Source organism: Triplophysa dalaica, chromosome 7 (assembly GCF_015846415.1).
Source record: "Triplophysa dalaica isolate WHDGS20190420 chromosome 7, ASM1584641v1, whole genome shotgun sequence".
In the NCBI taxonomy this organism is placed as follows: domain Eukaryota; kingdom Metazoa; phylum Chordata; class Actinopteri; order Cypriniformes; family Nemacheilidae; genus Triplophysa; species Triplophysa dalaica.
Genome location: NC_079548.1, coordinates 1,980,385 through 1,993,099, shown reverse-complemented (window position 1 = coordinate 1,993,099; position 12,715 = coordinate 1,980,385). Strand labels below are relative to the sequence as shown.

Here is a 12,715-nt window from a genome sequence, read left to right as displayed (position 1 = left end):
GTGCGCACGAGAAACTTTTTGCGTGCTCACGAGTTAGTGTGTGCCTGTTATGCATAAAAAGGCCTTTAGGCGGCACTAATCTTTTTATTGACGATATAGATTATGTGATGTAACCAGGCCATTTCCATTTAGTGCGAATTATACAAAGTTTTAAAACAAATTTAATCGTTTTCAATGTAAATATGTATTGTTAAATGCAGAGCAAGCAAGGCGACTCTATTATTTAAACAAATAAGGCCAACCAGATTGCCAAGCAAGTTTAAATGATTTATAGCCTAGTACAAGTCCATTTTATTTTGAAGAATCACTGTATACAGATTTTGATCATTAAACAAGTATACATGCTTATATTGTATATGTTTGAGGTTTAACGATGGTTTAAATGTATTCTGCACTGACGGAACCTCGGTCATCTTTCATTAAAACACATTCAGACTAAAGCGCAATGTGTCTGTAACTCGTGTAGGCGGAGAGCCCGGCCCGGGTACTTGTTTTATGATAAAAACATGATTTCAGTGATACAGTTCTTCGATATATAAGACTTATTGTAGGCTATAAACGTGCTTGCAAGCTGGTTGGGCTTAATAGAGAAAAGTCACCTGCTTGCTCTGCGGTTAACAATATATATTTCAATTAAAAACTGTTTAATTTGTTTTAAAACTTTATATAATTCGCACAACACAGAAATGACATGAATATAAGATATAATATAATCTATATCCTCAATTAAAAGCTTATTGAAGAAGCTTCGTGTATTTAACACATCGTAATGCAAGTTTGTCATTTTATGCGCGCATGTGGATCGGTTGTTCAAACGCTGTCTGACGGTCTGTAGGACAAACACTATACGAGCTTATGAAATAACCGATTCATCAACGAATACCACGATCAGTCTTATTGATATTATACAGACATGAACAGACCACCGGGATTCTTCCCATAATAGACTAAGCAGTAATATTATTTGGCACCTAAGATGTGTAGTGAATTTAGTCTTTTAAAAGTTGCCTTCATGTATTAATACACGTTGTGCATGTTTTACATGAGACGTTTTAAATTATCCCCTCCCAACTGCATAGACGTACCTATTAATTTCTAGTGAATCTAATTTTTTATTTAAAGTGGTGCCATCTAAAGGACTTTTTATGCATAACAGACACACACTAACTCGTGAGCACGCAAACTTTCGCGTGCGCACGAGAAAATCTTCTGTTTTTTTTCCACCAATGTCCCTTGAACGGCTCCGTAACACAAAATGTGTTTCTGTCCAGCGTACAACCATCTTGAAATGTGAATGGAACTTTAGCGCCACCTGTAGGAAGACACGTGTGAAGCTCAAAGCTCCAACGCATATATAAATATTATATATTTGATCGATTACATTTTTTGTTTTGTGTAATTTGTCTAATCGAAAATAATGCATAAAGCGTAAAACGACATATCTCACTGATGTCAGCATATAAACCACATTTCAATAGACCATATTTTTAACTAATCTTATCTTGGATGAGGATATTTCTACATAGATAACTTAAACATTTCAAATTTGCTCAATCCAACACGTAAACCCCCCCCCCCCCACAAAAAGCACACACAATCCTCACATCAAATATTTTCTACCAATGACCTGTCTTTAATTGTATTGCAAGAGTAAGACAGCGAGAGGATAGTTCATATGTCCAGTACCGACCCTCATCAGTCCTTAAAGAACATGTGTGATTGAAAACAAAACAAGATCAAGAACTCACGAACAACAACAACAGTGAAAAATACGTCACACCTTCGGCATTATACATACAGTGAAAAACTACAAAACAAACTCACATCTACAGATCTCTGACGAGTCGTGAAAAATGCTTGGACTGACAAGGGTCAAAAATAACATCACATTAGTGTTTCTGATATACATACATACAGTAGTGTTGTGTCCAGTGTAGTGTCCACCACTCCATATTATTTATAAAACCTCAGAGACTTCCTCCTTTAGCAGCAAAATTTGGTGATGTTACATCCCAAAAACGTCATAAAATGATAAAGCAGCAGCAGTTTTCATGTCTGACAGGAATCCAGCATCCTTCAGTAGTTCATCTGTCATTGGATTAGTGTCCAGCATATCAATTTCACATTCATTCATAAAAACAAAGCAGCTTACATTTAATGACAAGCATAATGAACCGCGTAGACCACATCACATTATTGATCATTGCATTCAAGGCTTCCCATCACACAGTATTCAGCGATTCTATTTTAAAAGGATTTGGTTTAAAAGGGAGCTATAGACATGAATGCATCATAAGGTGATTGACAGCTGTCAGTAGACAGACTGATGACTATGATGGATCTAGATGTTGAAGTCTTCAGAAAGGCACTGAGTGTTTGAAGTCACACGCATCATACCCTGATAACCAAGCCGAACTATACATTAAAAAAATCATAATGAAACCCACCGCAGGTCCACCTGCTTCATTAATCTCCTCCATATCGCCCAGTTAAGACGCACCGACACTTAAATAAAAGAGCAGTGTTACGCTGCGACTCGACTAAAAACAAACAAAAAAATAATAATCAAACAAACGTCATCTAAAAGACAATTAAATACTATATCCTCTAAACTCCAGAGACGGACTTGTGATATTCTACATTCTCAGACAGGGAAAGTGCCAAAAGCGAAATAAGATTCCGTGTCATCGTTTAAGCCACTGACAGAGGTGTGTTTCAGGACGGAGCTCATGAATTCATCTACGAGGATGGCTGAGAGTGTGTTTTTCTGGGATGGAGGCGGGCCAGTCCTCTCCGGGCTTGAGTGGACTGTCTCTGCTGTGCCAGGAAAGACTGAGCCGGAGCTGAACCGGAGCGCTCTCCGGCCACCTTCTGATGAAGAGCCATTCCCTGACACACACACACACACAGAGAGAGAGAGAGAGAGAGAGAGAGAGAGGTTCAGTTTCCTGGTGTGAGCAGAATAAAAATAATCTGTCTACAAAGTACAAATTCTGTGTGTTTTCTCACCATGTTGTACCAGGCAGAGATTATGAGCTTCTCCTCCTGATCCTGTCTGGAGCGTGACTTCTCGTAATCATGCTACACACAAACACACACAAGAGTTTAGTGACAAAAGAATATAAAGAATCACTTCACACTGCTAGAGGTGTAGACGTGTGTGTCACCTCCAGATGTTGTATCTTTCTGTCTCTTTCTGACAGCTGATTCTTCAGGGCTTGAACTTCAGGAGGAACTGAGTTATTCTTCTGTTTTGGATCCAGTGTTTTAATCACCTAACACACACACACACACACACACACAGTTCATTGTACATGTGTCATTAGACAGTATGTGTGTGATAAGATTGTGTGTCTGAGATCTGACCGTGCGAGCTTTCTCCACATATTTCTTGTATCTGTCCTCCATGCGTCTCATGTCTTCATCTTTCTTCTTTAAGATCTCCTGCAGGTCATCAATCTTCTTGGCCACTGAATCACACGCACGCACAGTAAAACATTACTCCCAACAAGCAATAATGATGTAAATATGATATTTATATAGTTTTCATGAGGTATAAACCAGCTTGGTTTTCTTCAGTCAGAGACTGTGTGCATGAGTTGATCATCACAATGACCTTTGACCCCGCTGCTGGTTTTGTGTGTATGCGGTTCACTCACTGTTACTGTCCGCATGTGGTTCTAGATCATCGATCACCTCTCGTTTCTTCTGCAGGTCAGAATGAGCTTCATGAAGCTTCTCCCTGCAGAAACACACATCGACAACACAACACGTCATGAAAAACAGGCCCCAGACACCAGCCAATCACAACACATAATTTCAATTGTGTGCAAAAACCTTGACATTATCAATGTACAATTTACTTGACTCAATAAACATTTGTGAAGTGTAGAACGGAACTCTGTTATGACAGAGCAGAAAAGAGAGACACTCACAAATGCTCCTCCAACTTTTTCTTTAACAGCGATGACTGTCAAGAGAGAAATGAAGAATATGAAGGACACCTTTTGCCCATTACATACTGTCAGTTCAAATTCAGCTCACACAACACTGCATATGTCCATACAACACAAGCGAAATCAGATGGGAGGGATGGGCCATACTTACAATGACCTGATGCGTCAGACGATTGGTCGATTAGGTGAGGAGGGCGGATAGAAACAAATCAGCAGGTGTTAATGTTTCATCACGGCAAACAAAGATTTAATTATTATAATCATAAATCAGAGTGAGAGAGAGACACACGTCGGGCAGTGATAATATATAATAAAAGTTAAACACAAACATGGAAATGACTTTGTCTGTGCTGTCTGAAGAAAAATGCCTGTCAAAGTCACTCTAAAGTGAAAATGAAAGCATTGAACCATCACAATGTTCTCTTGACAGTTTAACTCAATATTCAGTGTACAGCAGTACAGTCCATTAAGTTCTGATGATTCAGTTTTTGGGAACTACTGTTGCTGATGCAGATTTTCCATCAGAGTTCACAAACATGATTATTAATTTCATTTGATTCGAAATGTGAGGAATCAGTTTTCAATTGTTGAAATCAAGTTGATTCATTGTGTAAGAGTGTGTGTACTGACATCTTCAGTTTTGCTGTCCTGCTCCTGTAAAGCTCTTTGGAGCTCTTCAATCTGAGAACGTAATTCTGATATATGCTGCTGACTCAACCTGACACAGAGAGAGAAAGAGAGAGAGAGAGACATTACCAACACAAAGAAAGAGAGAGAGACTTCAATTATCAAATATGTATTTAACAGACACGCACAGTTGTACCGTTACACACACACACACACATTGTATCTTGTCTTCAGGATGTGATCAAACCTCAAACGCTGCAGAAGCAGAGCTGTAAAAAAATCAAGGACTCAAATCACCCCGGTAACCGTCTCTTCATCCAATTGCCATCGGGCAAGCGCTTTAGAAGCGTGATGGCAAAAACGGAGAGACTGAGGAGGAGCTTCTATCCTCAGGCCATCAGGCTCCTAAACTCAGTCTCATAACATCATCAGGACTCATTTAATTAACTGTAACACCCATCATTATCCATCTTTCGCATTGCTGCTATGTGCACATACCCAGTACAACCTGTTTGCACATTTCTCTTGCACATCCCTGTTTATATTGATATTTATTAAATCCACAGTGGACTGTTTTGCACATTCTAGTTTACTTCACATTTTACTCCTTATTTTATTGTTTTTACTTATTATTATTATTTTTAATCTTATTCCTACCTATATTTAAATATATGCTCTTTATCCTTTATTTGCACTGTCCATTGAGCGGACCTGTCCTGACCTCTATTTCACTGCTGATTATACCCTGTATGATTGTGTATGTGTCAATAATAAACTTGAACTTGATGTAGTAAATGATAGTAAATAACCATAACCACACACACACACAGTTGTACAGTGACACACAGACACACACAGGATGTGATGTAGTAAATGATAGTAAATAACCATAAACACACACACACAGTTGTACAGTGAGAAAGTGACACACAGACACACACAGGATGTGATGTAGTAAATGATAGAAAACAAATATAGTGAATAACCACACACACACCCACACACACACACACACACACACACACAGTTGTACTGTGAGAAACTGACACACAGACACACACAGGATGTGATGAATTATATGATTTTAAATAACCATAAAGACACACACACACACACACACTCTCTTGTCTTAAGGAACTGATGTAGTAAATAACCACACACCTGTTGTGTGTCTCGAGTGTGTTGCGAGAGCGTTGTGACTCCTCCAGGTGATTCTGTAGATCTTCCAGTCTGTGTCTGTATGATTCCTCCTGAACACACAACGTCTTATTCTCCTGCTGCAGACGCACAACTGTATCTCTGTCACACACACATACACACACACAAAACAGTCAAAGTTACTCGAAATGTAAAGTGCTTAAGTTGACTCAGTTATGCAAAAGATACAAAGCAACATAAAGTCACTACAAGTGAAGTGAAGGGGACAAGATGACATTAGCCAATTGAAGTGACAGCATAAAACTAAATCGATAGAGCATACAACTAATAAAACAAGATCACTTGAATGGCTTAAACAAAGAATGAGTGACTGTCAAACACATATATTGCCATGAAAAAAATCACATGTAGTGCAAAGTTAACTGTGAAGAGAAAGAAATGAATGCTTTTTAAAGCCAACCTTCTTTTTTCAACTCTCTGGCTCGTGTCCCACTTACTGACCTGAACTCAGCAGGCATGATCTCAGACGCCAGACTCCCAACCGTCCCCGAATCGCCCGCGAGAGAATCTACAAATCACATAATCAATCACTCACCAATCCTGATTGGGTGGAGTTTTGGAAAGCTAAACTCACAAGAGAACGTCTTAAAACAGGAAAAGTACGAAAAAAACGAAACAATAAAACATGTTTACGCAGGTCATGTGTTTGCAGTTTAACCAATAGGATGTGCATGATTTATGAAAACAAATCACCACAGTAATATATGCATCTGCAATACATACTATTCTGTATCATAATAATTTGTGTCACAATCATTACACCCCGATGAGGATGTGTCTGCATGGGTTTTATGTGACGACGCTGATGTGTGTGAGACCTGTAAAACACTGCTGCTGGACCTGAGCACATGTCAGTTCTTCAGTCGTGTCTCTCAATGCGTCCCGCTCACCCATCAGCTTCTGCAAACACACACACACACACACACACACAGATCAGCAGACTGTTTTCATGTTCCCGGTCGAACAAACATTCAGGATTGATGTGATGTTCTGCACCTCTTTCTCTTTCAGAAGCGTCTCATATTTGTCATTGAGGTTCTTGTACTCAAACTGCCATTTCTCAGCTTTCATGGCCTCTGCCGAGTGTTTGGCGCTGAGCTCATGAGCCTGTTACACAAAACATTCATACATACAGGAACAGTTTCACATGTCATGCTGAATCAGGATGTGTGTGTTGTGACCTGTCTCTTGTACGTGTCGAGCTGCGCGCGGACGGCGCTTGCTCTGCGCAGCTCCTCCTCCAGTTCACAGGTGCGCTGCATGTACATGTGGTTTCTCTCCTCCAGCAGACGCACCTGTCTGCGCAGATCTCCCAGATCCTCCAGCTTGCGCTTATACGTGTCCACCATCGCCTCCAGACGACTCACACGATCAGATGAGTGCCTAACGGACAGATGACAAGAATGAAAGCTGCAGTCTGACACGCCTGTGTACCGTCCGCATGATGCAGATTATATGCAAAAACATCAGGAGCCTTCTTAAAGTGACAGTTCACCCCGAATATTTCGTCTTCCTGTCGTTTCAAACCTGCACGAGTTTCTTTCTTCTGCAGAACACAAAATAAAATATTTTGAAGTCAGCGTCACTGACCTTAGTACGTCCATCTCGTCTTTGAGAGACTGGGCCTCCTGAGCGAGGCAGGTTAACTCTTCGTTCCTCAGCTGAAGGTCCGCCACCTCACGCTGCAGAACATCCCCTCGAAGCCGCGCGTCATCGCGGCTGCTCTCCAACCTGAACACAAATTCACATTTCATGCGGTTCACAGAAAACTACTCTGAGCCGCCAGCGCAAACTGCGTCTGGGCCCCAGCGCGGAGCTCCACAAGAGGCCTCACACCTGTCGTTCTCCTCCTGCAGTTGCTCCATCTGACTCTGCAGCAGCAGCAGTTTCTTGTTGGTGACGGTGGAGGAAACGTCAGACGGCTCGCAGCGAGTCAGACGCTCGCGCAGGGACTGAAGCTCAGTCTGAAGAGATGATTTCTCCTCCATCAGAACAGACACCTGAAACACAGTCAGCTCAGATGAACACGCTGCTGCTGTTGCCACATCAACTTGTATTAATAAGATCTCTTATGATTGGCTTGCGTAAAGTCTCGCTGTCCAAAAGATGCCACAGAATAGACTCTCACCTGCTGCTCGAGTTCCCTGAGGCGCTGAGATGAGTCGTCGTCTGTTTCTTCACTCAGAAAGTAATATTTTCTGGACTGAAGGACGAAATGACGGAAACAGAAAGAGAAGACAATAAAGAAAACACATAAAAAATGACATAAAACCAAACAGCACTCCACAAACGTGCAGACCTGATTGTCAAAGTCGCCGTACGTCTCTGCAGTTCCAGCCTCCACGTGTTCTTTGGCAAGCAGCTGAGAAACAAAACAATCTGACATCATTCAGGAGGTTTTTCAGTCAAGAGCTTTAAAGCAACCAGCTCAGAGATTCATCACGACATTACAATCTTCAATCTGAAGCCAAAACACGTTTAAAGAATCTAATCCAACCAAATGTTCTGTATAGATGATCCGACATCTCACTAACATCAGGGTGATGTCTTGCGTTATCAAGCTAACCTCTGTGATGTCTTAACGTTATCAAGCTAACCTCTGTGATTTACGTTTCTACAGTCTGAGTGTTCAGAGTCTCCACTGCAGATGACTGAAGAACAGACAAACTGTAATGTGGTGTCAAGACGGTGTGAGGTTTACCTCCTGGATGGCCGTCATGACCACGTGTTGCACAGATTCCTCCAGAGTCATGATCTGCTGAATGTGTTCTACAGAGGAGAAATCTGAGCTCCATCACTGAGCAAGCTGACTTTGCACCCATTCACATGAATAACAAATGGAAAATAAAAATGTCTGCTTCCCCACACAACATTCAAATATATGGGATGGATACTCTGTGTCCTTGTTTTATGTCCGGTCGTCTCCGGCTCACCTTGCTTGTGCTCACAGCTGACAGCACAGCCCAGAACCAGCTGCAGCAGACGACCCAGTTCATTCACATCGCCCATCTCGCCGATCAGACACACGTCTGGAACGTGTCCATCAGACACCTGCTGACCCAACACCTGACACGCACACATAATAAAACACATATCACAAAGATCCAAAACCCCCGAATATGATGAAATATCAAACCTCCGGATGCTTCTGGAATATACGTGTATAGTTCTCATAAATGATTGTGATTGGTCTTTTCTGACCGGCGCTCTGAAGAGTAACAGAAACAGCACAACAGCAGTCTGGGAACTAATTTACACCTGAATAATGAAACCAACCGACTCTAAACCAATCAGAGACAATCTCAGAGTCAATAAGCTCCACCCATCAAACGAACCATCAATCAACTCCGTCAATCTATTTCTACATCACAGAGAACGCGACGCTTCTGTATGAGACCCATCATACTCACATCATGATAATACTCCATAATACTCTGCAGAATCTTCTTCAGATTGCTGACCTGTCAAAACACACGAACAGACACATCAAACATGTTCATACCACGTGCAGCACAACACAGTTCAACAAAGTTTTTACAGTAATCCAGCGGAGACACAATACCTTCAGTCTCCAGTTGGTTCCTCCGTCCTCTTTTATCCGGCTGAGCCATGTCTCATTAAACCAGGACGGGTCTCTGACGGATACACACATAAGACATGTGACACCATACACCAAACCTGCATGACTTTATATTTCATTTCTTCTAACAAAAACATGAAGGCTAACAAACATTGACGGGACTTTTATTTTGACAGTGAACGATGATCAGCTGTCATATCTGACATTGTTGACATGTTTGATGCGCACATATGTGTGTGCTGGTATAAGACTTTTACACCATCTGCCATATCAGCTGTCTTACGAGCAGTCCACGTTCAATCACAAACACGTGCAGAGACTCACAACCACACACACAGGAAATGATGTGAACACAAACACACACACTCACTCACATTTTGTTAAGCACATGTGCGATGGCCACTCCGCTGGTCAGCTCGTGTTTGCTGGTGCATGACGGCATCTGAAACGTCTGCAGCTATGGAGAGAGAAAGAACGATATTTGATATTCAATCACGGAACACAAAACTCCTCTATAACACCTAATGATTTATTGATGGTCACAAACACAACTACATCATTGAAGGGATACTTCACCCAAACATGCTGTCCTCATTTACTCACCTTTGTGTTGTTCCAAATGTGTATAAATGTCTTTGTTCTTATGAACACAGAGAAAGATATTTGGAAGAATGCGAATAACCAGACTGATTTTGTCCCCCAATGACTCCCATAGTAGGAAAAAATACTTTAAAAATTGTTTTGTTCTGTTGAACACAAAGAAGATATTTTGAAGAATGTAGCACCGCAAATCGTTCAGGGGCACTTTTGATGACGTTTGTATGAGATTCAATGGGTGGCAAAATCTGTATGGTAATAAGCATTCCTCCAAATATCTTTCTCTGTGTTCATCAGAACCATGACATTTTGATCTTGGTGTGATGTGTCCCTTTAAGATGGCCATTTGGTCGACTTTTTCCCTTTTCCGTTCACATACCAATGGCCATTTACGAGAGATGGGTGTTATTAAACACACAAAACCTGTATTCTTGGTTCAACAGGTCTGGTTTAAACGTTTCATGTTCCACTGCAGCGTTTTTGAATTGAAGCATTCTACAGTTTATCGATTCCCTAAAGTCTAATAAACATGAACGAAGTCAAGTAACTACAATCCACTGCATTCTACCACTGAATATACTGAGAATATTTTCTTCATGTGGGCTGTCTGCTGGGCCTGGACTGGATCAAGGAAACAAAACCAATAGACACCAAAGACAAGACAATATAATCTGTTCCATGTGTTTACAGTTTAAAGGTCTCTGGGACTCAAACACAAAGTCAGTAAACACATTAGATGAAGTGAGTGATTTTAATGACATAAATCAAGTGACAGTTTGATCCTCAACTATGTCCATGATCCATGACTTCAGAACAAGAAAACATCTCCTGGACTTTATTAAGGAGGAAACACGTGTTTTGGTAACTGTTAAATGTATTTAACGTCATTATTTGGAGACTAAAAATCGATATAATCGATCTAATGCACTTTAAAGACCTTCGCTCAGTTACATAAGAGTTTAACGCACCACAAACACTCACGTACAACTCAATAAAGCGCTTTTTAAATGATCTATTCCATGACATTTGTAAAAAGTATTGTTAAAGTGAATAAAATGAGCGGAGTAAGTAACGTTTAAAGTGAAGTTGCACCTGCTGCTGCTAACAGGCTAACACACGCGCGGGCACGCGCTTCACTCTCCTCACACAAACACACGCATGACAAGAGTTTATTTCTTGTTTCTTACCCATATGAATAAAGAATCGCTCAGCTGATGTTTGTTTAGACTCATTGTGTAGATTGTTGCTGTTTACACACAATAGCTCCGCTGTTACAGGCGCGTTCACGGGAACAGCGCGTCACCGGTACACGTATTTACCTCGCGAGCGTTTAGCCCGACCCCTGCGGGCTTCCGTAAGGACGCTCGTCGCCACAGCAACAGAACGACCGGCGTTCTGTTTTTGTTTAGTTAAAATAGAGTGTTTTGAGCTTCATTTTGATTACGTTTTAATTATTTACATTTCATCATACGTATATAGCGTTACATATTATATTATAGTATTTAAATATATTGAAAAATGATCTAAACACGAAAAGCTGTCATGTTTTATGTGACCACTAGATGGAAGAAGAACACGCGCGCGCGCGCTACTGGATTTCTTGTGTTGCTCCTAATAATGGGACCGGAAGCAATAAAACACCATTAAATCCTACTGGAATAAGAGCCCAAAACACACAAGATGATGTGAAACTCTAATAAATTGTAAACAGCTGATTGTTCATAATGACATTTCAACACTTCATGATTATTGTTGGTGTTGTAATTATTAAATCAGCACACTCTGATAATTATTATTAACAACAAAATACATTTTTTTCTTTGTGTATATTTGGTTTTCCTCTCAACCACATAAATCTCAACAAATAACTGCTGTTTATTTCCCTCTCTCTCTCTCTCTCTCTCTCTCTCTCTCTGAGTTTCTTGACTAATTGATATCTTTAGCCCACTTCCTGTTTCTTACCCAATCTATCTCACACACCTCTACTTGTTCAGGAGGACCACACCTTCACCTGATGTCTGTCACTTCCTGTTCCTCCCTTCAGGAGCTGTCAATCATCTGCTTTGACACAATCCCTCTCATCACTATATAAACTTTCTCTCTCTCTCTCTCTCTCTCTCTCTCTGTAGATGGAGCCGGAGCAGTTTCAAGGAAGTTCTCATAGCTTAGTGTTTATGTTAGTCACCCTCCGGAGGTTTATGACTAACCTGATGGAGGAAGACAGGACGGGGATTTTCACAAGAATGGACGACTATTTTCATCTAGGTCTTGATTACCCCCCCATCTCTCTCTCCCTTCCTCAAAGTTTTTCCTCAAACTATTTTTGCTAAATAATCATGACTCAAAGCTTGAAACAGCACGTAGAGCAACCGTTTTAATAAAAGTCTTATCCTATTATGAGAGTATCCTTCTATGCTGTTGCTATGTGGTTGGTAGGGTATTCTAGGTTAACTTTTGGCTTCATTTTCAATGTTTACCAAAAAAATAACTTGTATGTCATATCCTAAATTTGTATTTTTTTCTCTTTATTCCTTGATTTTCTGTCTGCGTGGCTTGTAATTGTGATAATCGTCTGTATTTTTTACAATTGTTTCATTCGAATAGCATAAATATGAAGGACACTCACAGCGATGTTTGTCTTTGCAACTATTATTCATCTCAATAGCACATTATTATATGAAGCTATTAAACACTCTTAAGGAAAGTGTGTTCTCGGCTTTTGCATGCTGGATGAAAA

At 40.6% G+C, this 12,715-nt stretch overlaps 1 protein-coding gene across 6 annotated transcripts in view; it reads right to left on the bottom strand.

The window, feature by feature from the left end:
* Positions 1–1,599: 1,599 nt before the first annotated feature.
* The window catches only part of hook2 (hook microtubule-tethering protein 2), a 31,067-nt gene continuing 19,951 nt past the window's right edge, over positions 1,600–12,715 (bottom strand). For 5 of the 6 annotated variants that reach the window (XM_056752370.1, XM_056752371.1, XM_056752369.1 and 2 more), the window contains 21 exons: positions 9,756–9,838; positions 9,364–9,436; positions 9,212–9,262; positions 8,735–8,867; positions 8,503–8,570; positions 8,101–8,163; positions 7,930–8,004; positions 7,638–7,801; positions 7,392–7,532; positions 6,983–7,184; positions 6,798–6,908; positions 6,620–6,701; positions 6,243–6,309; positions 5,745–5,882; positions 4,587–4,674; positions 3,936–3,970; positions 3,660–3,742; positions 3,367–3,470; positions 3,168–3,275; positions 3,010–3,081; positions 1,600–2,889 (listed from right to left, as the gene is read on the bottom strand). In XM_056752370.1, the coding sequence (XP_056608348.1) occupies positions 2,740–2,889; positions 3,010–3,081; positions 3,168–3,275; positions 3,367–3,470; positions 3,660–3,742; positions 3,936–3,970; positions 4,587–4,674; positions 5,745–5,882; positions 6,243–6,309; positions 6,620–6,701; positions 6,798–6,908; positions 6,983–7,184; positions 7,392–7,532; positions 7,638–7,801; positions 7,930–8,004; positions 8,101–8,163; positions 8,503–8,570; positions 8,735–8,867; positions 9,212–9,262; positions 9,364–9,436; positions 9,756–9,838 (2,091 nt within the window). In that variant the 3' untranslated portion in view covers positions 1,600–2,739. Of the gene's footprint in view, positions 2,890–3,009; positions 3,082–3,167; positions 3,276–3,366; positions 3,471–3,659; positions 3,743–3,935; positions 3,971–4,586; positions 4,675–5,744; positions 5,883–6,242; positions 6,310–6,619; positions 6,702–6,797; positions 6,909–6,982; positions 7,185–7,391; positions 7,533–7,637; positions 7,802–7,929; positions 8,005–8,100; positions 8,164–8,502; positions 8,571–8,734; positions 8,868–9,211; positions 9,263–9,363; positions 9,437–9,755; positions 9,839–11,165; positions 11,326–12,715 lie in introns of those variants that run through there. The other variant, XM_056752372.1, reaches the window with a different exon arrangement.